General features: G+C 59.3%; 1 protein-coding gene across 4 annotated transcripts in view; it reads right to left on the bottom strand.

Moving 5' to 3' along the window:
- Window positions 1–24,624, bottom strand: part of CYTH4 (cytohesin 4) — a 30,172-nt gene extending 5,548 nt beyond the window's left edge. For 2 of the 4 annotated variants that reach the window (XM_005606615.4, XM_005606614.4), the window contains exons 1-9: window positions 24,425–24,624; window positions 15,442–15,524; window positions 13,360–13,424; window positions 12,086–12,152; window positions 10,503–10,621; window positions 9,264–9,398; window positions 7,867–7,979; window positions 5,939–6,087; window positions 333–444 (exon numbers count right to left, since the gene is read on the bottom strand). In XM_005606615.4, coding sequence (XP_005606672.1) covers window positions 333–444; window positions 5,939–6,087; window positions 7,867–7,979; window positions 9,264–9,398; window positions 10,503–10,621; window positions 12,086–12,152; window positions 13,360–13,424; window positions 15,442–15,524; window positions 24,425–24,443 — 862 coding nt within the window. In that variant the 5' untranslated portion in view covers window positions 24,444–24,624. The remainder of the gene's footprint in view (window positions 1–332; window positions 445–5,938; window positions 6,088–7,866; window positions 7,980–9,263; window positions 9,399–10,502; window positions 10,622–12,085; window positions 12,153–13,359; window positions 13,425–15,441; window positions 15,525–24,424) is intronic. The other 2 variants (XM_070254564.1, XM_001499462.7) reach the window with 1 other exon arrangement.
- Between the last annotated feature and the right edge of the window lie 996 nt (window positions 24,625–25,620).

Raw genomic sequence — 25,620 nt, 5'->3', positions numbered from 1 at the left:
TGGTTTCCTCAGAAGACCTCTGGGAAGAGACAGAACTGCAGCTGAAGGGTTTGTCTATGGATCCACACGTCAGTCTCTCATTCCCCTTCCTACTTGTCTTTCCCCACCCCCCGACACCCCGTGCCCTTCATTCGCAGGACAGACAGATGGACGGATGGGGCAGGCAGACTCCTGCACTTGGAGTCAGGAGACATGGGGCCTCCACCCTTGAGGCTGCATGTCAACGTGTGTGCATGTGTCAGCCGTGTGCCCAAGTATGCATGAGTGTGTGCATGAGTGTGTGCATGAGTGTGTCAGCCATGTGCGCGAGCGTGCCCGAGCGTGCATCTCACCCAGCTTGAGCAGCCAGCCCTCGCGGTCCGGCTTGAAGAAGGTGTGAGTGAGGTCGTTGCCGTCGTCCTCAGGGATGGAGAAGGGCTCGCTCTTGATGCTGTCAAAGAGGTTCTGTGCGGAGAGAAGGGAGGGGAGGACCTGGCTGTGACACCCAGGCCTGGCCTGTGTGGCCCCGGGCAGGTCACTGTCCCTCTGGGCAAAGTCCTTCCCCTCCTGTTAGCTCACCGTTGGTCCCTGGCCTTCTTGGTGGAAACCTCCTTGGTTCCCCCACCCCCGCCCCTACGTCATGACCCCCCGCCCCACAGTACTGGAGGCAGGCGAGTGGGGGTCAGCACCCCAGGGAGACGGCGCCCGGCTGCCGCACCGTGGCCCCCACACCGTCGGCATCTCCATGTCAGTTTGCTTGCTGGGGTTGACCTCCCGGAAGAGATGGGGAGCTCCTCCAGGGCAGGCCTGGGTGTCACAAGCCCGGGTCTCACCGGGGGCCAGGCCTAAAGCAACTGCTTGCTGACCCAGTGGATGATGGTTCCTACCCCTGCCCCCCGTTGGAAGTCCAGCCAGGGGCATGAAAACGCACGGCGGGACGAGAGCACCGGCTTTGGTGTCAGGCCGCCTGGGTTAAAATCCCAGCTGGGTCACTCAGCGTCTGTGTGACCCTGGGCATGCCCCTCAACCTCTCTGAGCTGCTGTGTGCTCGTGGGAAAAATGGACAGAAGACCGCTGAGTGGCCAGGGATCTGGGGGAAGTAAATGGCCTACACAGGCCTGGGAGCCCTGCTTTCCCCCATCCCTGGGAAGGTGACGAGGAGGGCGGAGGACAGCCCCCACCCTCACCTGGGCCACCCAGCACCGCTCCTACGGCTCCGATGAGTGAGCCGGGGACCGTCCCCCCGTGTCTGAGAGTGCTGGAGACAGGACGCTCTGCTGGAACCCGGACACCCCATACATGTTCACCTGTGCGTACACTTGTGTGTGAGCGTGCACATATATACAGACACGCAGACACAGACATGCACACTCTGGGGCACAGCAGCCAAGGTCAGGGCCAGAAAGCAGATTAGTTCTCCAAGGACCACTTCCCAGAAGTTAGTGCTGCTGAAATATGGAAGGAGCAAACTTGTAGGGTAATGAGTTCCTTGTCACCAGAGGTATGCAAGCCACTGTGGTGACCTCCCTGTGGGCCAGCTGTGGATGTCGGTGCTGGATCACCCCTGTGTGATTTGAACCCTCTGCCACGGGGCACTGCATTCCACGAACAACCTGCCCAGATTTCCAAGTATTTGGAGAAACATTCTAAACTGTCTCTTTCTGCTCATTCAGACCAGACCCAGGGCTGGGTCTCCACATCTAAGAGCATGAAACCATTTCCTCCTGTTGCGTTTGTGTGCGCTGCTGCTCAGGAGGTAGCTTCGAAATCTTAAATGAAGAATTTCACAAGTACTGTTGGACTCCCCCAAAGTTTTAGAGGCCGTGTTTGCTGGTTTTTAAAGGTCTTTTCTGACCTGAGCTCGGGGGTCTGGGCCGGGTGGGGGCGGGGCTGGTGCAGGCCAGAAGTGGATTTTCCTGGGCTTATGGAGGTGTCTTCCGGCTTCAGACTCCAGAGGCCCTGGGCTCAGCCTGGCTGTGGGGTGGGTGTGGGAAGAGCAGGGACCACGTTCTCTTTTCGGAGCCCCTGCCCCACCCAGCAGGAGGGCGGCCGCGCTGCCCCTGCCCCCCAGGCCCCGCCCGGCCCTGGCAATTCCCAAGTGGCACCGGCTGGTGGAACAAGGGTCTGCGGCAGGAAGGCCTTTGTCAGCAAAGCCATCAACACAGACAAATATTTGGGAGGCCAAGGAGGCGGGAGGGGAGCAGAGGGGGCCTCGGCCGTATCAGCCTGCGCGCTCTGCCCCCACAAGGAAACAGCTCAGTGCACCCACATTTCCTGTATCTTGTAAACAGCGGCCCTCCCGCCCCCCAAGAAACACCCCTACACCAGGCACCACCAAACCATCCGGCCCTGCCGGCTCCTGGCTGGGGGGACATGATCAGAAAGACAATGGCCACCTTCCGGTGCTTCTGCTGGACTTGCATCCATCCATCCCCACCCCCTCAGTTCTCCTCTGGGGAGCCCCCCACTTTCTGAGCAGATTGCTCACGGGGTCGACACCCATTGCTCCTCGCCCCCAGGCTCCAGGAGGGGCTGAAGGACTCCCATGGGGCTAATCAGAGCATTCCGTCCTGCTGGCCAGTGACTGGTTCAGGGAGGGCCATGTGCCCCCAGCCAGCCAACAAGCCTTAATTCTGGGACTTTGGTTTAAATGGTTAAGCACCATGGCAGTCTGGAACTGCCTGAGGCCATTTCTGCCGCAGCGCAGCATGGGGAGGCCCTGTTTAAGTGGGAAGCTGAGGGAGGAGAGGGATGCTGAGAGATGGAGAGACCAGATTGAGCCCTGACCTCACTGGATGCAGCTGAGCCTGAAGCCTGATCTTTTCTGTTACGTGTGTTGAGATTCCTCCAGCTGGGAAGCAACCGGCAGCTGGGAAACACAGCTAAGTTCTCTGTCCCCAAATCTTGCCTCCCGGTCTCCGCAGAGGGGTGGGCTCTGGAGTCAGATAGACGTGGGTTCGAATCTGGACTCCTCCCAAACTACGAGAGCCCTGGCCAGCTCCCTCTCTTGGAACTCAGTTTCCCTCCCTGTAAACTGGGGATGGCACCTGCTGCCGGAAGTTGTCGGAGGACTGAATGAGACCATAGGGTGCCTGGTGCACGGTCAGTCCTGATGGAGACGCTCAGACAAGGACCCAGGAGGTCCGGGGCTGCCCACAGCAGAAGACGCCCTGAACTGGGAGACCGTTCCCCCGCCCGGGCCTCAGTTTCTCCAGAGGCTGGAGAGCCCTCTTCTGGCCCCCTCCTCCTCCCCTCTCCCAGCTCCCTCTGCAGGTGGCTCTTAAGGTGAGTGTTCCCCTCTCAGCATCTCTCGGGTGCCTGCCACGTGCCAGGCACTCGCCTGCTTCGCAGGAGAACAACGTGAGGTCAGTGCCGTCAGCCCACTTCGCAGACGGGGCCCCCAAGGCTCCCGCTCAAGGTCACAGCCGCAGAGCTGGGGTTTGACGGCCTGTCCTCCGGGTTCTCACCTGGTGCCTTCGCCCTGAGCCTCTCAGGCACTGCCCGGCCCCATCAGGGCGGCCAGGGGGAGCCCGGCTCAACCCGCCTGTCCCCCGACTGCCACCGCACGGCTCCCAAGGCCTGTCCCAGCCACGCACCCTGCGGTCTGCGCACTCTGGAGGGGACCTCTCTCCAGGTGACGTATCTGTGTCAATTTAATTTCGTCAGCCAGGCCACTTAAAAGGGTCATGTGTCCTTGGCAGGGCCCGAGCTGGAGGAGCTTTAGGGAGAAGCCTCGCGCAAAGCGGCAAACTGAATATCTGCATCAGGCGCTTAAGGCGGAGTCCTTGGTTTACCTGTGGGCAAGATGAGGCCCAGAGAGAACTCGAGAAGACCCCCCCCCCCCCAGCCACTCCACAGCAGCTGCCGTGAAAGCCGTGAACAGCAAGGGCCAGGCCTGTGCGTTCCGTTGATGGTGCCCTGGAAAGCCTCGGGACTAATTAGCCACTCCAATTACACCGGGCACTTCTGCACCTCACATTTCTGCACTCATCCTATGAGCTGGGAGCTCAGAGAGGTCAAGCCACTTACCTAACATCACACAACCAGAAAGCGGGGGAGCCAGGATGTGGCTGCGACTCCAGTGCTCTGTTCTGCCCCTCCCCCCTCACTCCCTCGCTGAGCGCCTGCCTCTTTCGCTGCCAAAGAGGATGATAAACCGGCCCCAGACCTCCCAGGCAGAGTGTGAAGCTAAATTGAGATAATAGACCCGAAAGCCCTTCGAGAGGAAAGTTATAAACTCTATACAAACCCAGTGCATTGTTACTAACAAAAGGCTGGAACTGGGGATAATGCCTAAGGAGGGAAACCTGGAGGGGCCGGGGCTGAGGCGGTAATGTGGCGCCTGGGACGAGGGACGGGATCCTTAACTCCTTCCCTGCCAGACACGCTGTGCGCGCTTCCCGCCGCGAACACCACCAGGAGATGAGGACCTGTGCAAACGCCTTTTTCTTTTCCGTGTCAGGCATTTTCCTCAGTGCTGGGGTTTAAAAATTATTATTAATTATGCTTAATAGTGACATCAACCGCCCCTTAGAGCTTGTGCTATGTACCTGACATAAGCTGTGACCTTTACATTTTTAAAAATTGCTACTCACAGCAGCTCTCTGACGCAGGTGTCATGATCCCGTCCCCCTGGTCCAGGGAATGGTGACATGGGGAGGGTGGGTCATTACCCAAGGTCACCCCCAGGCTAACGATCTGAGCTCTAGCCAACGAAAGCCCTCATTCTATGTTGTGACCCCCTCCCCATGATGAACTTTCTCCCTGGGGACAAAGGAGGGTTGTGGGCTAAGGGTGGAGCCCTTCTCAAACGCCGAGGGGCGCCAGAATCATCCCAGACCCGGGCTCCCCAGATCTTGGTGTTCACACCCTCTCCTCCTCCTGCTGGGCTCTGGCTGGGAGCGGCCTGACGCTTTCCTGGTAGAAATGAACTGTCAATTCGTTTTTGCTAAGTCAGTCTCTGAATCTCTGGCTCCCGTGTTTACAAAACTGCTCCTGTCTCTGAGTTGCCCACAGGACACAGACAAACTCCCGAGGCTGGCGTTCGCAGACCTGGACATTCTGGCCCCACCTTAGTGCCCATCACTGTACATACATACCCGTGCCCCCCCCCCAGCCAGTCACTCTGGACGCCCCTCCCTTTCCCAACCAGGCCAGGTCTGGGTTCTGGCCGCTTCCTCTTTTTGGAACACCCTTTCCCTACATTTCCTCTGGGAAAACTCCTATTCAACCTACAAGGCCCAGTTCAAAAGTCACCTCCTCTGTGGAGTCTTCCAGGATGGCACCCTCCCCCTGTCCCCAGGTCGGTGATAGTAGTGTCCTCTGTGTCTCCAAAACTACGTTCCCATGGTCAGCCCGCATGACTCACGCAGGGCTGTGACTCACATCAGTATCCTCTTCCTAGCAGAGGGACCCTGAACTTGGGCTGGGCAGGCTCATGATTCATCGGCCCTGGGTCCCCGTGCCGGGCACAGGGCCTGGTGCAGTGTGGCAGGGGTGGGGCCGTTTGATGAGGAGACAGAGGCCCGGATTCTGCCTGGCTCTCGAGCTGACACGAAGCCTCGGGGACACCTTGGTTTCCTCCTCTCTGAAGGGAGAGGACTTGAGCACAGAGTCTGAGATTTCCGGCTCCGACACACAGAGTCGACGAATTGGGATGCTCAGAAACAGCCCTGGGCTGTGTGAGGCATCCTTTCTGGAAGGTGCATGACCAGAGTCCCCCAGAGCCTGAAGTCTGGGAGGACCTCCCCGGGGCGTCCATCTCTGGACGTCCTTCTTAAGTGGGTGCCACGTGGATGGGCCCATCTCAGTGCCAGCCTCGTTTGTGGCGGTCCCTCTCGGCAGAGCCTCCTCTTGGAGCAGTCTATCTCGGAGGAGCCCCTCTTGGGCCATCCACCTAAGGCCAGGCGCCTCCCGGATGCCTGGGGCCCAGGCTGGGTGCGGCCGCGCCCCCCCTTACCCGCAGCTGCTCCTCCGGGAGGTCGCTGCCGCCGTTGATGCCGCGGTTCATGGACACGAAGCGCTCGAAGGGCGGCCTGTCCCGCACGTTGGGGTTGTGCAGGCTGGTGTTGAGCATGATGATGGAGAAGGAAAGGACGTAGCAGGTGTCTGCGGGATGGGACAGCGGGTCAGTCCTGGCCCTGGTCACTCTCCCCTCCTTGCCTGACCCCTTCTAGAGCCCAAGGATCACCCGTCTCAAGGTCTCAAAGGTCTCTGCTGATCTCCTGACTTGGCACTCGAGGCCTGGCCTCACCTCCCCTCTTCCTGGACTCCCTTCTCCAAGCAAACGTCAGCCGCCACGTTCCCCGGCCCCGCTGCGCGCTCCGCTCCTGCCAGGTCCCCGCCAGGCCTGTCCCGCCTCCTCTTTTCACCGCTGTCACCCTGCTCCTCGCACAGCTCCAGCTCCAGCCTCTCCCTGCCGAGCCCTGCCAGCCCCCTGCCCACTCTGTTCTCTGCCTCCTCGGAGCTCGGAGAACACTCATTGTTGGCAGCAACGACAATACCACGTGCCGCGTGGCAATCTCGCTGGCACCGTGGGGCTCCTGGCCGGGCTCCGCTCCGTTGTTCAGACCGTCATGCGCTCGGGAGTGAGGCTGGGCTGAGCCTCTGGGAGGGAGGGGATCGCTACCCTGGGTCCCCTGTGGTGCTTTTAGGATCCAGAGCTGGGGAAGTCCAGCTGCGTCTCCAACTCTCCGGTTGACCTTGGGAGAGTACTTGACCTCTGAGCCTCAGCTTCCCCAACTGTGACGTCAGGAGGTTTAACTCTGAGTAGCTTCACGTTCTAGAACATGGATGACCGACCTCTGATCACGGTGGCACCTAATGCTGGCGCTTGCCCCGAGCTAAGCTCTTTACATCCTCACGACAATCCTGTGAAGCAGGTACTGTTACCACCCCATTTGACAGATGGGGAAACTGAGGCACAGGGAGGGTAAGTGACATGCCCGAGGTTACAGAATTAAGTAGTTGGACTATGAGTCAGATTTGGTGCTTTAAAGTTCCTTCCTTCTTACAAATTTTCATTGAGGACCTACTAAGGGCTGCGGGCTGGGATTCACTGAATAAATCTGATCTGGTCCCCGTCCTGTGGGGTGTTTAGACTTGTGGAGCTGACGGGGAATAAACAAGCACACCGCCAATTTATCTGTCTCTACAGGGTAGGGCAATGCTCTGTGGGACTTGTCCGTGGACACGCAGCCAAAAAGTGGTGTGTCCGTGGACGAGTCACGCCACCTCTCTGAGTCTGTATTCTCTGCAGGGACCAGGACAGGGCAGAGGTCACGGAGTGGATGGAAGGATGCAATGACTTTGCACGGGTAAAGCACTTAGCACGGGGGAGCCCTCTATAGATGGAATTGGTTGCTGTTGTTATGGGAACTTTGGATACAGAGAAGAGGCCAGGATGAGTCTGCCAGGATGGATTAGACAAGTGTAGGGGGAGCGTGGACGACTGATCTTTGTTGATATCCTTCTATGCCCATTTGCCCCTTTGTCCTGCCCAGGCTGTTTCATGCTTCTGGGCCTTTGCTTAAATCCCCAAAGGCCCTTTCTCCCCTTGACTTCCTGGAGAACTCCTATTCATCCTTCAAAACCCCATTCAGACCCCACTGCCTCTGAGAAGCCATCCTGGACAGGCTGACTCCATCCCTGCCCTCAGACAGGGTGCTGCACCCTGTGCCATCATTTCCTGCCTCCTCTCCCAAAGATCATGCCCTGAGGCAGCTCTGCCCGACGAGCACCCAGCAGAGGACCTGGCATCGAGTTGGTGCTCAGCAAGGGCTCATGAAGGGTCTGGGTGCTTGGGGGAAGGCTGAGGGGATGGGGTGGCAGATCTGTGCCCACCATGCAGAAGGGGTCCCGGAGGCCTGGTCTCCCCCGCCCTGGTACCTGTGGACTGGAAGACTCCCGGGTTGCAGAGGCAATATCGGGTGGCAAACGTCTCCATCATCCGGTCGATCTTCTGGGCCTCACCCGGCAGCCGGAAGCTCCACAGGAACTGCCTGGGGGTGAGCAGGCGTGGGCAGTGGGGGGGGGGGTGCTCTCAGGGGGACCCCGGGTCTGTGCCTGGCATCCGGTGCGTGGGGAGGGTAGGTGGGCTCTGTACCAGCAAGTGCCACGCACACAGGAGCATGCAAGAAATGCCTCTCGCTTGGAACCCGGGAGCTGCATGTGCTCCCCTCCGCCCGCTGGGGCCAGCCCCACCTGCCTGCCCATGCAGGGCCTCCACCTGCCCCGGTTCTGAGGCTCCCCGTGCCGGCCCAGGGCCCGAGGGTCTGATGGGGGACCCTGGCCAGTGCCTGCCTCGGCCGCGCCTCCCCTTCTTGGACCTCAGCTTCAGCTCTGGAGGTTGGTGATTTTCCCAGCTTCAAACTAAGGTGCCTGAGGGCGAGGGCCCCGCCTGCTTCTCTCATGGCTCCTGCGGGCCTCTCACAGGCCGTGCACTCAGGAACCACCCCATAAAGCCTTGATGGGTGGGTGAATGAACGAAGAAATGAACACACGAATCCTGGGGGCTGCCCCTCTCCCTTAAAGAGCCTGGGAGTCCGAGGGGAGGCTGCCTTGCCTGGATGGTGGCGGCTGCTTTCCTTTTTGCCTTGAAAACTCCTAAGCATCCTGCAACGCCCAGATCAAATGCCCCCTCTCAGGAGCCAATTTCCCAGGCATTGAGCAGCAGCACTTCCTATGGGCCAATTCTAAGCACTTCCTCATTTAGTCCTCACAACCCTTTGGGGCAGTTACCAGTATCATCCCCATTTTACAGATGAAGAAACTGAGGCACAGAGAGGTTTCTGTGACTTGCCCAAGGTCACACAGGGGGTGAATGGCAGAGCTGGGATTTGAACTGGGGTATCTGGCTCAGAGTTTGTGCTCCTAACCGATATCCTGTAATGCTTCCTGTAGTTGTAAAAATAAAAGTAGCAACAATAATATCCTAATTAGAAAATAATAAGTAATAATAAGTGCAATACATACTAAGCTGTATTAATGAAATAAAACAAGCGCTAAGCCAAAAAGCAGTGGGCACGGCCGTAGAAACAGTAATAACGATCACAAGGATTAAAGGTGTTACAACAGAGCTGTGATATAGGAACACTGGCAGGAGCGGGCGCGAGGGGCCTGGCGCTGTCCCGGGCCGTGCATGCCTATCGTCCCATCCAGCCTCGGCTCTGGGAGGCGGGACTGTCATTCATTGATTTTTGCTCCTGACCCTCTGTTTGTGCTGTTAGTTACGGGGATCACGATGCCCCCCCAAGGCCCGGGCCCCTGCCCCCTGGCCTGCTCACCTGAGGGCCTGGACGAGGTTGAGGTTGGCGAACTCGTGGCAGTCCACAAAGGCCTGGAGCACCTGCAGGTTGACGGGGTCCCTGGGGAGGGGGCGGAGGGAGGGCGGGGTGCACTTGAGCTCGCTGCCCCACCTCCTGGAGGGAGAGGAGGGGAGAGACGTCCTCCCTCGGATCCAGCCGCTGTCTGGTCTGCTCTCATCCACCTGACCCCGCCCCCCATGTGCACATGCGTGTCCTCACACTCGTGAGCAGACTCCCACACCTCACGGCCCCCTAGCACTGCGGTCACCGGGAGAGGAGCCCTGGCTTTGGAGCGGCCTGCCCCGAGTCAATCCTTCCTCTTCTCTGCCTGTGGGGACCCGCTCAAGCCACTTGACCTCCCCAAGCCCCGTGAGCTCATCTGTAAGGTGGAGCGATTCCTGCCTCCCCGCTCCCTGCTCCGCCCGGATCCTACATCCGGAAGCAAAGTGCATCCTCTGCTCGTTCAGGCGAAGGGACGTGTCCTCCGGGAGCCTGAGAGAAGGGATGCTGGCTCGCTGGCCCAGCTCCCCCCTTGTCCCTTACAGTCCACCCTTGCCCAGCAGCCCGAGGCCCTGTCATCGCTCCTCTGCCCAGCAGCCTCCCATGGGTCCTACCACTTGTCACCTGCTACTTCCCCGCTCCCGCGCTCCCTTCCAGTCTCACAGCCTGCTGTTCCCTGAGCACGCTTCTGCCCCAGAACCTTTGCATATGCTGTTCCCTCTGCCTGTAATGCTCTTCTCCCAGCTGTCTACACCGCTCACCTCCTTTAAGATTCCATCCAGCATCACCTCCAGGGGACCCTTCTGGTCCGCACTGTTTAAAATCACAGCCCGTGACCCGGGGTTCTCAGCACTTCTCACCTCCCCGCCCTGCTTTATTTGTATGCCAAAAAACTTATAGTTTTCTAACATATTTTCCGTATCTTGGGGTCCTTCCCACTAGAACGTACCTCCCTGGGGGCAGGAGCTCTGTCTGCCTCGTTCGCTGGTGTAAACCCAGGGCTTAGACCAGAGTCTGGCACACAGCAGATGCTAAGAAACACCCATTTGTTGCATAAGTGAGCGAGGAGGCGTTGGCTGAGGATCGGGAAGGGGGTGATCCCTCAGCCCCGCGCGCCCCAGGAGCCGGGACTTTACTCACGTACCTGCACACACGCACACACGCACACACACACCTGCGCGCCTCCTCCCCTGCCTCTCCGAGGCCCCGCGCCCGTACCTCTCCCCCAGGTAGGTGCCGATGGCCGTCTTGTTGAGGCCCTCGCCCTTGTACAGGAACTGGGCGATGTCCTGGACGTCGGGGCTCAGCAGCTTGTGCTCAGTGAGGTACTGGATGCCCTGCAGGGGCGCACAGAGCCGTGAGCAGCTGCCACAGCAGCCGGCGGGGGGCGGGGGGCAGGGAGCACTGGGGCCCGGCGTTCTGACACTGGCACAGCCCATTCTGGGGAGGTGTCCCTCCTTAATAGAAGCCACCTTTGTAAGGTGGTGAGTTCCCCATCACTGGAGGCGTGCAAAGGGCAGGGGGTTCGTGCAGTGAACCAGGGTCATGCCAGGTGTTCCCCAGGATCCCCTTCAGTCTGACACTCCTTGATTATATGCTTCAGTGATTCTGTGAATTTATTATTTTAAGACTCAATGATTCAGCCATTCCTTTTGTCTCCTTGAAATTCATGCTATTTAAAAATAGTGTTTCATTTTTTCTCGCAAGTAATCTACGTCCATTGTATAAAAATTAGAAAAAACAGCTAAGTCGAAAGGGGAGGCCGACAGTTTCCGTGGCGGTGACTGTCCTTCCCTTTCTGTGTGAAAGCGGGGTGCGCCCCGTCCCCCTCGTGGAAGCCCGTCGTGCTGACTGGCAGCCCACGAGCATCTCTCCCACGGCCCCGCCCCTCGGGGTCTGTCACTCAAATCTGAGGAGCTCGGGGGGCGGGGCTTGGCTTCTGCAATGAGTTCTCTGTGTCCCTGTTCGTTTTGGGGAAGAGGCTGCTGGAGGGGCAGGTTGTGGCAGCTCTGAGTGACAGCAGAGGGCACTGGGGACCCCTCAGTGCGCCCCCCAGCCCCCATGTGAGTTAGTGCTGGTGTGTGTGTGTTTATGTGCGGCACAGTCTGTGCGGATGGGGCAGGGGTCCGGGGGTCTGCAGCTGTGGGAGGTGAATGGGTGTGCGACACTGTGGGTTGCGATGGGAAGACAGGTGGCCTTTGAAGACCGAGGAGTACATTTCTAGGGACCCCAGCTCGGCAGTCCCTGTTGGCTGCCCTGACGCCATCTCTGTCTGTCAACCTGTGACTTCCTCCTGTCTCTGTTCCTGCAGGGTGAGGGGTGCTGGGGGCTGGGGCTGCTCTGAGGCCAGTGAGGGTGGAGTGGGGGTGGGACAGGGGGAGAGCAGTGACTGAGCCCTGAGCCCTCAGTGCTCTGCGCCAGCAGCCCAGGACTGGCTTCCCCCAGCTGAGTGTCTGGAAGACACTTCTGGAGAATCTAAGGGTCCCGTTGTCCACGGCCCTGCTCACAGAGGAGGACGCAGAGGCCCAGAGCCAGGGACCCTGAGTCCGTGGACATGATAGACTCCGTCCCATCCCCCGGGCTCCCGCCTCATGACCAGGGGCTACTGTGCTGTGGGGTGACAGAGCCCCAGCCGTGACAGGCCGTAGGGTACTGCACAAGATGCACAGCCCCGTGGGGCCTCAGCTTCCTCATCTGTAAAGTGGGTAATTATCTTGGTTGAGCGGAACAAGAGGACGCTGTGAAGGTGCCCAGTGTGCAGCCCCTCAACCCTGTGACCCGAACCCCCCACAGCTGCCTACCTTCACAGGGTCCATGTTGAACTTCTTGCGCCCGATACACAGCTCCTTCTCCTTCTGGGCCATCCGGCTGTGGATGTGAGGATGTCAGCCTGGACTGCCCAGGACCCCAGGGCCCCTCCAATCCCCAAGGAGCCCTGGGGACCTTGAGGACCGCCCTCAGCTAGAGCCAATATTCTCTAGGGGCCTCCAAGTGGGGTCCCCAGGCCCTGCAGGAGAATCAGCGGGGAGGGCATGAGAAATGCCCAGTCTGGGCCCTCCCAGAGTCACCAACCCACACTGTCCCCATGGGCCCAGTGCCAGCACCCTAACCAACGCGGGAGGCACGGCCTCAGGAGCCCAGAGCTGCTTTGGGGAGCACTTGGGGCGCCTGTGCTCGGAACGGGGTCAGGACAGCAGGGCGGCCGGGCCGAGGAGACCCCGCTCCACTGCCCTGGCTGAGCACCGAGGACGAGTCCCTTCCTCTCTCTGAGACTCAGTTTTCTCATCTGTAAAATGGGGGCAACGCCTCCCAACATCATTGGGGGTTAAAACGCTGGCAGGAGGTACTCTGGAAATATTACGTTGTTGCTATTGCTGGGGCTGGAACAGAACCCGGAGGTGCGGGCCTGTGCTTGGTGCACGGTGCGCGTGTGTGCACTGGTGTGTGGGGGCTGGAAAGGTGGAGGTCAGGGGGATCGGGAACAATGGGGTGGCAGGGGCAGGCTGGGGATTTCCTGGGACACGGAACATAGGAGTCAGTGCCCTGGGGCCCTAGGGGATTATGTAGGGACCAACCTTCCCATCGCACAAGTAGGGAAACTGAGGCCCGAGAGGAGAGAGGACCAGCCCCAGGTCACAGAGGCAGTGGGGTCTTCCCATAGAAGGGGCAGGCGGATGACACCCTGTGGGCGGGGTGAGTGGAGCAGCCTCGGCCTCGCGACAGGCCAGGCTCCTGTCCCCGTGCGGCCCTTGGCTTCCTCGTCCTCGTCCTCTGGGCTCAGCTTTCCTTCTCCCCGGCCCCTCCCAGGATGCTCCTGGGCAGTGATCGGTCAGGGCTGGGTCAGGGCCTTCGGGTGGAGGGGCCGTGAGGACGGGGCTGTCTCTCAGGAGAGGGGGCTGTCTGGAAGCCAGGACCAGAGCAGACCACGGGAGGGAGTCTCGGGCGCCCTGTTCCTGCCTCGCCGCCCCTACCTCCTCCTCCAGGGCCGACCCCTGACGTCACCAGGGCCAGGCCCAGGTGTGGGCCCTGCACATTCACGGTGGGGATATTGGGGTCCCCTGGCCAGACCCCTCACCTCTCCTCTGCTGTCTCGAAGCAGTCAATTTGGGCGAACACATCTGCAATCTCGTCTTTCAGTTTCTGTGGGGCAGGGGCACCACGGGGAGAGAGGGTCAGGGGCAGAGGTCAGACAGGAAGGATTTCACGAACCCCGTGCCTGCTCTCCACCCCCACCGCCCCACCATTCCCACCCTGGGCATCACTCCCAGACCTCTCTGTCCTGAGCCGCCACTGAGGGACCCCCCCCAACCGACAGGTCCCTCCCCAGATGCCTCATATCCTCAAGACCCCAAGCCAGACTTATGGCCTCTGTCTACACCCTTCCTTCTGCCAGCTCCTGTCTTGGGGGAGGCAGTCCCCAAGCCCCCACCCTTGCCCCACTCTATTCCTGCCTTCCCATCTCTCCCCTCTGCAGCTGGGAAGTCTCCTGCCCTCTAGCCAAGCCCACGGACCAGTCCTCCTCCACTGGCTGCCATCTTTCTGAAGCACAGCTTGGCGCCTGCCCTTCCCCTGTTCCAACTCCTTCCATGGCTCCCTATTGCCTCCTTAGTCGAGAGGGACAAATTCCCACCCTACGATCAGGCCCCAACTCCTCTCTGGCTTCCCTGCATCCATCCATCTACTCTGTCACTCCACTCGGCTCAGCGCCCACTGTGTGCCCGGTGCTATGGGTTCCCCAGAGCACGAGACTGCACAGACCCTCTTCTCAGGGACTTTGCAGTTCCGGTGGAATTTACAGAAGAGGACACTGAGGCGCAGAGAGATGAAGCAGTGTGTCTAAGGTCCGGCTCCAAGCCTGTGCTCTCCCCGGCTCCCCCAGCCTGTTTCACCTTGACCCTGCAGGGGGCGCCCAGGGGCAGAGGAGATCCCGGGACTCCACCAGCCACCACCACCGGGCAGCCGTGGCAGCTTGGCCAACGTCCTCCTGCAGGGCAGCAGCATGAGCACCTGGCCAGAGCCCTCACAGGCACTGCAGCCCCTCCCTCACCTCCCCTGAGGTCTGTGGGATGGGGGTGGTCCCGGTGGCTTGTCCTGGGACCCAGGGCCAGCGTGGGGCCTGGAGCCCCTGAGATCTCGGCCGAGTGACTGAGTGGCCTCCCCACAAATAAAATGGGGGCTCACTTGCAAGTATTCATTGAGCACCTGCTGTGCTCTGACTGTTGGGCTGTGGATACAGCGATGGGCGGGACAGACCCGGCTCCACACCACGGAGCTCAGAGTCTAGAGGGGTTGCGCTCATGGTGGTCACGGGGCAAATGAAATGACCGCGCAGCAAATTCCTGGAGCAACGGCACAGAAAGAGCCTGGCGCATGGTGGGTGCTCAGCAAATACACACTGAGTGAGTGATTTTGTGTCTTCCTCCCTCCCTGGAATCTCAGGGGCACGTGGGTCAGGTGGGGATGGGGTCCTGGGCGCTGCAGCAGGGCAGTCAGTGCAGCATCCAGGAGGAGGTGGCACTGGAGCTGAGAACACGCGGATGGGAAGGAAGAGCCATGAGGAGAGCTGGGAGAGTCTCAGGCAGAGGGAATTGCAGTGCAAAGGCCCTGGGGCAGGACGGAGGGTGGCACATCACAGAACAGGCCAGGGCCTGTCTCAGAAGGTTCCTGAGAATCAGAGGAGCTAACGTCTGAGAAGCTGGTGAATGGGCAGATCAGGGCACATTGACTGAGTGGTCTGAGGGGGAAGCTGAGGCCCAGCGCGGGGCTGAGACCTGATGGACGCCACACAGGTGGGAGTAGCACCTGCCAAGCGACGTGGGATCTGGAGCCCCAGGTGGGACTGGCACACAGCAAGTGTGCAATCCATTGCCCCTCCCCTTCCCACTCTCCTGGCTCTCTCTGGGTCCTGGTGGCTGAGCTGGGAGGGGGACTCCCCTGGGAATGCTGCTCCCCACACTCCTGGGGGCCTGGGCTGAGGCCGGGTGCGGGCTGGGTCTGGCTCCACCCTCAAAGCAGGCTGGGGTCCGGAGCGAGAGGGAGTGTGAGAGCGTGCTCGAGTGTCTGCTTACGGGTGGGCGTGGCTTGTCAGTGTGAACACGTGTGTGTGAGTGTGTGCGAGCTGGAGCACGTGTCTGTGTCAGTGTGAGCGTGCCCCCACCTGGATGTCCTCCAGAAGCTGCTTCCGGTGCCACTTGATCCGCTGCAGCTCCTCGGCCTCCCCGCTGCTCAGCTCCGTGGGGTCTGGAGAGGGAAGGACCCCTGGTCACCGGCGCCTTCGCCGCCCTCCCCTCCATCGCTGGCTCGGCCACACCGGCCGGCTCTCCCCTCCCCGGCGCCCTCTTCCCTCCAGACACACCGGGGCTCGCTTGCCCTCTTCGCTCAGGCTCAGCTCAGAGGCCGCCTCCTCTGAGAGGCCTTCCCAGACCACTCTGTCCAAAGCAGCCCCTCCCCCACCCTCCCCTCCTACCCAGCGCTGTTCCTTCTTCCCTCCGGGCACAGACTCCCTGACTCTTGTTTGCTTGGATGGTTTCTGTCCCTCTCACCACCCTCTCTGCTCCACGAAGGCAGGCACTCCAGCTATTTCGCTCACTGCTGCATCCCCAGCACCTAGAAAGATCCTGAGACCCAGCAGCCCAACAAAATACTTGCCGGAGGCACCTCCCTTCCCGGGAACTTTAATTTACTCCTTCACTGGATCACGTGTCGATCGTTTATTCCCTTACTTACTACTGTGTTTAAAGATTGGCCCTGAGCTAACGCCTATTGCCAATCTTCTTCTTCTCCTTCTCCCAAAGCCCCCCAGTAGACAGTTGTGTATTTTTAGTTGTGGGTCCTTCTAGTTGTGGCATGTGGGATGCCGCCTCAGTGTGGCCTGATGAGCAGTGCTACGTCCTCACCCGGGATCCAAATTATCGAAACCCTGGGCCACCAAAGTGGAGCGCAGGGACTTAAGCACTTGGCCCCTATTCCCTGACTTATTTGCATAGCCAGGAAGTGGCATATCGTTTTGCCTCACGCCCCATTGGCCAGATGTAGTCACACGGCCACATGTAGCTGCAAAGGAGGCTGGGAAATGAGCCTTTAGGACGGTGGTCCTGATATCCTTACTGCGTCAGATGGGGAGACTGGATCTGTGGGGACATTTTGTAATTTCTGCCCCCATCACTGAGGCTCTGAGAGGTGGGTGACCTGGCCAGGGTCCCACAGGGACGAGTTGCTGAGCCAGGGTGGGCCCTTGCGTTGGGCGGTTACAAAGTCGGTGCCCTTTGCTCTTCCCAGGAAATGAATGAAAGGAGACACGTGTGTGCCGGTGTCCTGTGCAAGGCACCACAGAGATTGCCACGCCTGGGCCAGCTGGCCCGCCTCCACCGCCATTGTTCCTGTTCCACCCACAACACTCTCCTGGTCAAAATCTCCAAGGAGACTCCCTGTTACTTGGAAGGAGGAGTCCTCGTCCTGGTCCTGGGGCCTCCCCAGTCTCCCGGCCTCTCCAGCCAGCCTTCCACACCATCCAACAAGAGCCCGCCAGTCCAGCCTGCCCGCTCCTCACTGCCCCAAATCGTCTCGCTCTCCGTCTCACTCCCCCCCTTCCCCTGCGTGGTTCCTCCGTGCTGGGGTGTCTCCTCCCGCCTCCTGTCCACACCCTCCCCAACGCTCAAGCCCTAGCTTTGGGAAGCGCCTGGCCATGCTTCTTTTTTCCTTCTTCTCCCCAAAGCCCCCCAGTCCATAGTTGTATATTCTAGTCGTAGGTCCTTCTGGTTGTGCTGTGTGGGACGCTGCCTCAGCATGGCCTGATGAGTGGTGCTAGGTCCGTGCCATGGATCTGAACCTGAGAAAACTTGGGCCGCCAAAGCAGAATGTGCGAACTTAAGCACTGGACCACGGGGCCAGCCTCTGGTCATGCATTTAAAGGCTTTACAAGGACAGACATTCTCTCTCCCAGAAAGCAGAGAGGAAGCCAAGCCCGCCATTTCCCTCCTCCCCCTCCTGCTGACTGAGGAGCCATCTTAGACTTTGAGATGGAAGCTGGGTGTTGGGGTGTCAGGGCGCCAAGATGGAAGGAACCCGGGTCCCCGGGCAAACGTGTGGAGAGCAGTCATCATATTCCCCTCGACCAGCTACCCACTTGGACTTTCAACGAGAGAGAAATAAGTTTTGAGAATGTCTCAGTCACCATTATCCTGAGTTTTTGTTACAGCAGCCAAACTGAAGGACAATATAGTGTCCTTTTCTGTGAAACATGAACCTAATTCTTACCTGGAGGGTGGTTGTTAGGATTAAAGGAACCGAATTTTGTCAAACACCCAGCAAGTATCTGACATACGGCGAGGGGCCAACACTCGTCTGATGGCTGCTGTGATGTGCCATCCGGCTCTTCAGGGCTGGGGCACCCGTTCTCTCGGCTGCTGGTGGGGGTGTGGGGTAGCCCACTAATGGCTCCCAGCTGGGTCCCTCCCCAGGAACTCGGCTCAGCCAGATGGAGCTGCCTCACCCGAGGACGTGCCCCTCCCAAGGGGCGGCCACTGCTTAAACAGCCAAGACCCTTCGCCTGGGTTCTGGACCTGAGGCAGTGTCAGACTCAGGACCTATTGACTGAAGAAGAGGCCGGGGCCCCAGAAGGAAGGGTCCTGCAACACTGTGGCGAGTACATGCGGTCATGATTCCCCTGGTCAAGCAGCCCAGATGGGTCTGTCTGACCCACTGAGTCACAAAGTCGGGCGAGCCCGATAGCATCCTTTGTAAGCGGTTCACCCAAGAATGGGCATGAGCAGAGCCAGAAGGCTCCAGTGAGCCCCGTGGACAACCCAGACCCCCGTGTCACCCACTGCCGATGCACCAGGTCCCTCAGATCACCCCGTGTCTGCAGGGGTGGGTCCCTTGTAACCTTCTGACAAAGGAGGAAAATGCCTAAACTCAGTTCCAGGATGGGTGGCTCCGTGTTTGGCTACAAATAAAAACCAGACAGCCGTTGAACTACAGTCCTGCTCAGCCGTGTTCCAGAATGACAGTGGTGAAAAGTACTCCCAGTGGGCAGAGCTTTGCACGGGGCACCTGGTCATCCATTCCATGTGGAAAGAGAAGTAACATGAAGCAAGGATATACACGTGTGTGGGCGGTAGAGAATGGCTTGACTTCTTGGTCCGAAGCTGGAAAGAAGGGAGGCTGGAAGGTCGGGAACAGAGAAGTCTGGGGAAGAGGCAAGCAATGGCCCTTTGGGTGTGGGCACAGAGTGTGAAGATCTTTGTAAAGCCCACTGACATTCCCCAGCAAGCATCCACCACAAGAGAGGCCCTGAGCCACTGAGCAGACAAGATGACTTGGCCAGTGACATCAGCCAGCCTCTGACTGGCCGGCCCAGTGCTGGCGCAAGGCCGCATGAACGAAGTAGCCATGTGGCCTGGATGGACGCCACGCGTGGACCCACTCAACAGGCTTCTCAGGCTACTGCCACCTCAATGCCTGAGCTGCCAGCCACGGGGACTCATGATTTCTTGAGACCAGCCGACAACCCTGGGGCAACTTGATTACATTGGGCTCTTTCTCTTCTGCAAAGGCCGGTGATTCATCTTGACTGGAACCCACACGCATTCTGAACACGTGGTTTCCTTTCCTGCCCGCAGAGTCTTGGCTAGCACCGCTATCTCAGGGCTTCCCGAGCGTTTCCAGGGTCCTCGCACCGGACGCCACATAACATCACATTAGACCACGTACCCCATTCACAGTAACGGAGGTGTGGCAGGAGCGTCTGGCCGTGGGAACCCCTGGTCCTCTCATATTTCACCACCAGAAGACGCCGGCCTGAAGGATCGATGGAGCCGCCCCCCGAGGGTGCAGCTGAGGTGTCAGTGTGGAGACGATGTCCCGCATGGGTGGGGCGCCATCCTCCAGGATGCGCTGTACACCCCAAATCCACCACTGTTAGATGGTGCTCTGTCCCCGGAGGTCATCTACATGGATCCAGGGACAAGGAGCGGGAGTGGCTCCGTGCACCATCCTCCCAATGAGCCACTTGGGGGTTTTCCTTTCTCTCCCTGCAACTCTGAGCTTTGTGGGTCTGGAGATCCTGGTTTCCAGGGGCGTGGGGGAGGTGGCACTTACATCAGGGGAGAAAGCAAGAGTCTCATTAAACTTTAAGCTCAAAAACACCTACTCCATGCCAGCAGCTCCGTATAAATGATGTCGGTTAATCCTCACAACTCTTCGAAGTGGGTCTTTTTCAGCTTAGAGCACTGAGGCTCAAAGAGATGAAGTGACCTCCCCGGGGTCACACAGCCAGCACGTGGCAGCGCTGGGATCAGAACCCTGGTTTGCCGACACCCAGGCCTCTGCCCCAGGACAGGTGGATTCTGCATGCCGTTAGCGACAGGCAGGGATGGAAGGGGTGACGGGCCATCCGCGTGGAGGCGTGAGCAGGGACGAAGCAGGGAGGCGGTGCTGGAGGCTGGACCCGGCCCTCCTCTGTCGGGAGTGGAAGGGAGGCTGAAGGGGGCTGAGCTCCACGGCGGAAAAACCCAGCCATCTCCAGCTGACTTGGGGTGAATGCTCAGCCTTTCTTGTTTGGCTGGTTTGCTGTCTGCCATTTTCCTGCTGGCTGGGCTGGGTCCTGCAGGCCTGTCTCTGGCCCCGGGCCCCCTCCCGGTGGAGGCTGTGGGCGTGCCAGCGAGCTGCTGGTTACGGAGAAGCCAGGCTGGGCACCAGTGTTTGTGGATAACCCACAATGCGGATGGTCAAGGGGCAAGCGAGGGGGTTCCCCCGGCTGGTCCTAGGCCGACTTCTCCTCTCCCTGTGCGGTCTCCTTAACTCCTGGCTGTCCCTCCTCTTGTGGGCTGAGGACACTCATGTCCTTGGCTCCAGCCCCTTCCTGAGCTTCAGACTCTTCTGTGCCCCTGCATACAGGCCATCATCTCACCTGTCATTGTCATCAGAACAGAACTCCTAGAATTTCCCTGCAACCTGGCCCCCTTCCTGCCATCCCGAGCCGCAGGACCGGCCCCCCGACACCTCGGCCAGAAACCCTGGGCCACCTGGATGCTCAGCTCTCTCTCACCCCTCACGTCTCCTCCATCACCAAGCCCTGTCCATCTTTCTGTTTCTACGGTCCCCACCCTTGCTCAGACCACCGGCTCCTCTGTCTGGATGGACTGCAGGCCCCCCGACGGCTCCCCGCCTCCACTTTGCCCCTGCAATCTGGCCTCCCGTGGCGTCCCATTGTCCTGGGGCTAAAGACCTGAAGTCTTAGCGGGCCCACCCTGTCCTCATCCCACACTGCGCCCACCCCCTGCCCCAGGCTTCAGACCTCCTGGCCGCGCTTCCTTCACTCCCACGTGCTCTCTTTCTCCACGGCCTTTGCACATGCTGTTCCCGTGTCTGGAATGCCCTTCCTCCTCCTCTCTGCCCAGTAGCTCCTACTGATCCTCTCGCTGTCCTCTCAGGTGCCCTCCTGTGCTCCGTCCGGGCCCCGTCCTCTTCCTCGCCTCCTTCCCATCCCCTGCAGCAGTTCTGGGAGCTGCATGGCTCAACAGAAAAACCAGGCCGCTGGCTAGGGGCAGGCGTGCTGGTTGAGCACCTACTATGTGCCAGGTCCTGTGTGCCCCAGGCTCTTCCTGTCCACTATCTTGTTTGACCCTGACAACAGCTCTAGAAGGAAGGTATTGCTAATCTCATTCTTCAGATGAGGCATCTGAGGCTCAGAGAGGTTAAGCGACCTCCCCAAGGTGACACAGCTGGCAGGTGGTGGAGCTGGGATTCATGCCCAGAGCCATCTGGGGCTCCGAGGCCCCAGCCCTGACTTTGATCTTCTGAAACCACAGTGGCTATACAAACCATCCAAACCTCAGACGGTCACCCTGGATGTTCTAACGGAAACGCCGACCGCGGCTCCGTGTCTGAGGATGAAGACAAGCGGCAGAAGGATGCCCACTGTTGGAGCGCCTCTCCCTGTTTGTGCAGGAAGCACACTACGCCAAGAGCACGGAGCTGGGAAACTGAGGCACAGGCGTGGGTGGGAACAGCTTTCCCAGGGGAGGGGATGCTGGGGGGACTGGGGGTTGTTTGCGTTTCTTTTTCATTGACCTCCTTTCGTAGTTTGACAGGTGTCTCCATGAAGCCCCTCAGTCCACTGTCCCCTTTTGTCAGGTCCTGACCCCAACAGGTGGCAACTGGCCAAATGCATCTGACCCCACGGGGCGGGGCTGATGGCCTGGATGCTGCGTCCACGACGGCGGCCGCGGTGTACGAGGGCCCTCGACCCTTCACCTATTTGTTAAAAAGGGGGAATGTCTCCCCATTTCAGAGCTGAGGACACTGAGGTTCAGGGAAAGGGGCCAAGGACACAGCCTCAGAGGGGCCACTTCATTGGTGTGGCTCATGGGAGATGGGTCTTTAGTAATAATAATAGTAAAACACAAAAAATAATGAAGTGATGATGACAACTACCACCACGAGCTGTTTACTCCCGCTTGGCTCTGTGCCGTCCACACCTCGCAAAGGCCACGTTCGAGTCAGCACGTGACTCATGGCCGGCGTGGCTGCCCTCCGCCCCGAGTGCCCAGGCCGCCGCGCTGCCCGGTGCCCACCCCGAACATCTCCCCAGCTCCTCCCCACTTCCCCTTTGTCCTTCCTCTTTCCCATCGTATTTTTAGAAATGTCTCGGCTTGCAGCCCCGCTTCCAGGGCAGCTGGCCTGGCTTCCCCTTTCCAGGGCAGGAGGAGCGCGCTGTCCTGGGGCCCTGCAGGCAGAGGCCCCCCAAAGTCGGGGCGAGGGGCGCCTGGGGCAGGAGGGGCGAATCCGGCCGAGCTGCGCCCCGCCCCGCCCCAGGCCCTGCGGGTGCATCGTGCGGCTTCCTCCGCCCAGCTGAGCCGCCTCTATTTTTAACTGTGCTTGTCTTCAGGCGCTAGCCCGGGGTTGTCTTTGGTCACGTCGGAGCGTTGTTGCCTGCACCTCTCATCTTCCCTGCAGGCCTGGGCGGAGGGGGCCTGACCTGCCTCTGGTTGTCACAGACACCCACGCCCGGAGGAGGGGAGGCAGCCCTGGGGGGCTCTTTGCTACCATCCTGTCTGTTGTACAGGTGGAGAAACTGAGACCTACAGAAAGAAGCAGCCCGTCATGACTGCAGCAGGTTGGTGCCGAGCTGGGACCTGAGCCAGATCTGGCTGTCTCTAAGCACCCACTCATTGCCCACTTCCTCAGGTCAGGCTCGGTGATGGTACCCACGGACACATAATGGATCTGAGCTCAGAGAGGGGAATTTACCAGGCTGTAGAGGAGCTTCGATTAAGACCCAGTCTGGGTAACAGAAGAGTGACCTTCCTTCTTTCCCTCCCTCTGCCTCCTCCAGGAAGTCTTCCCACATCTCCCCTGCCTGGGTGGAGAGAGTTGCTTCCTCTCATGCCCTAGGCCTGTGTCCATTCGCACGTCTGCCCGGGGGCGTTGTTCTGCAGAATCTGTCTCCTCCTGCCTCGCATCCCGGACTAGCAGCTCCCCCAGGGCTGTCCCCAGCTCGCACAGCACAGGGCCTGCATACCAGAGGACTGTGTATAGAATGAATGAATGAACGAATGAATGAATGAATAGAAGAACCAATCAGTGGAGACGTCAGATCTCCCAGCAGACTGTCTGCATTGACCCCACTGCCTCCTCGTCCTCCCAGGGCCAGCCTGAGCAGACCAGACACTCTGTCTCTGGCCCCCTCGGACCTCGTGCTCCTGCCCTCCTACAGCCGGCTGACCCAGGCGCTCTCCTCCCAGGTGCTTGTCCCTATTCTGCCATTTACTGCCCCAGCTCACGTCTCTGAGCCTCGGTGCCCTCATTTGCATCACAGGGGCAACCGCCCCAGTTCCTAAGGACCTACTTATGTGAAGACCCCAGAGAATGAGCTCATCATGGTGGAGGACCGGCAGTGTGGGGGGAGGGTGGGAGATTACTTCTCACTGTCGCTTCTCTTCCCCCATCGGCTGAGCAGCCTCGAGCCAGCCACTGCTACTCGTCGGGTCTCTTGCCTCATAGCTGTCACTTAGGACGTGTTCCCTGAGCCTGCGCGGGCTGTGAGCCACCTGCCCCCAAAAGCCTGGAGGAGAAGCAGGGGCTCGGGGAGAGAGCACTGGATGTGGAGTCTGCAGGACTGCTTCGTCTTCTGGCTCCCTTGTTCCCTCTGTCAACAGGGCTGTGGAAATGGATCGGTGGTCCTCTAACTGTGTCCCCAGAGCCCACGGGGCGAGGGGAGGCCCAGGGCACTGGCTCAGACTGCTCTGGGGTAGGTGTTGCATGCAGAAAGGGCGCTGTTGCTAACAGGCCCAACGTCACCTGCGCCTGGGGACCTGGACAGCTCCCGGCAGCCCTTGTCTTCTGGAATTCCAGGCAGTGCCGGAACATTCTGGGATGCAGGGCACAGAGACCTGGCCTGTCGTCCTCTGTCTGCTCACAGAAACTCGTGCTGCCCCGTTCCCTCCTATCCCAACCGCACAGCCCCCTTCCCTCTTCCCTCCACACCCATTGTCCTGCTTCCTGGGGGTGGGGGGGCTCAGCCGTGGTCCCCTGCTGCTCATTCCTGGCCTCCTGTACGGGCTGCAGGCAGTGTCCTCAGCCTCCTCAAAGGCCACCTCACCCCCCAAAAGCCAAACAGGGGGCTTCAGGGCCCTTGTACCACCCAGACAGACATCCTCGTCACCAACATCATCATCTTCAACACAGGCAACCTTTCTCAGTCCCGCCTCGGGGCCTTTGTGCTGGCTCCTCCTCCTGCTGGAATGGTCTTGCCCCAGAAACCCACATGGACGCCCCCTGGCCCCTTCAGGTCTCTGCTCAAGTGGCGTCCCTCTTGAGGCCTCTGCCACCCTCCTAATATACTTTACTGCTCATCGCCCTGCCGTCACCAGCAGACACGTCACACCAATAGTTCATGGGCTGTCTCCCTCTGGAGGGTAAGCTCGTGAGAGTGTGGACGGCGCCTGCTCCGCTCGCTGTACCCCCAGCCCCCGGAACGCAGCGTGGCTCCCGGCCCGAGCTTGTAAACGTCGCTGCATGCTTCTGCATTTCCCACCCGTGCACCTCGATTGCTCCCAGGATCCTGCGGGGCAAGCACAGTCATCCCCATTCTACAGAACAGGAAACTGAGCCCCAGAGGGTTTGGCCCAGGTGCTTACCTGGGTGGCACAAGTCCATCCTGAAGCCCCGGGGAAGGGTAGCCCGTGCTCCTGTTGCCCGTTGACCCAGCGGCTGCTCGGCTGGCCAGGCAGGGATGTGTCACCTCGGCTACGACAGGCCCCTTCCCGCTCACCCCGCCCAGCCCTTGTGGGGAGGAAGTCCTGTCTGTCGCCTGGGGCTGTGCGCAGGCCCTTGACACAGCGGTACTTCCTAAAAATCGGCAGTTTCGAGTGGCGGGGACTCTTTGCATTTTGGGTGTGAGCAGGGAGGGGACAGAGGCAAAGAGATGAACAGAGGGATGAGCAGGGGTTAAAAAGGGAAAGACATGAGACAGAGGGAAACACACACACACACACACACACACACACACACACGCACACACAGGGGTCACTGGAGGACAGAGCCTTCTCTGGGAAACAGCGGGCATTTACTCAGCCACTGCCCCACGTATAAGCTGCAGGGTCACTCAGCTTGGACAGTCCAGGCTGGGCCCTGTAGAGTCCACCCCACACGCCCTCTTTTATCAACTCTCCTTTAAGAAAAGAAAAGTTAATTCGTTGCTAGGAAGGGTTTTGCTTCCCCTCGATGAGATGTCTGTCTTTTTCTTGTCTGGTGACTAATTGGGGAATATGTTCAGTTTCCCTTTTCCCCCAGGCTGCTAGGAAACTCATAGTCAAATCTGAAGCTCCTTGACAGCTGTTCTGTTCTAGCGTATGGACTTTGGGGCCAGACTCAGCTGTGTGAGTCTCAGCTCTGCGACTCTCTGCTCTGCTACTCAGGACCTGTGTGCACGTGGGCAAGTCACTTATCTGCCTCGGTCTGTTTACATTTGAAAGGGGAATAATAATCTTTACCTCAGAGTTATGGAAAATGGAGGGAGATACTGTGCAAGACTCTTGGGACATGGTAGGTGCTCAATGAACGCTGTTTTCTTTCCCTTTTTGGTTTTAATTTTCTTCTTTGGTTAGAATTCACAGTTTTATTTCTTGTATTTTTCTGATAGGTTGATTCAAATCCTTTGTGGAAAAAAAGGATGGTGTCAAGAAATAGCTATAAAATAAATGGTCATTCACCCATCTGGAGGCCCCACGAGGACAAGGTCACCACTGTGTCCCCATGTCTGGTAAATTTGGGGGACGTGGAGGACGTTCAAGTGTGCAGCGAATGAATGAATGAATGAAAGGAACACCAGGAA

Source organism: Equus caballus, chromosome 28 (assembly GCF_041296265.1).
Source record: "Equus caballus isolate H_3958 breed thoroughbred chromosome 28, TB-T2T, whole genome shotgun sequence".
NCBI classification, from domain to species: Eukaryota; Metazoa; Chordata; class Mammalia; order Perissodactyla; family Equidae; genus Equus; species Equus caballus.
This window is presented reverse-complemented; position numbering and strand designations above follow the sequence as displayed.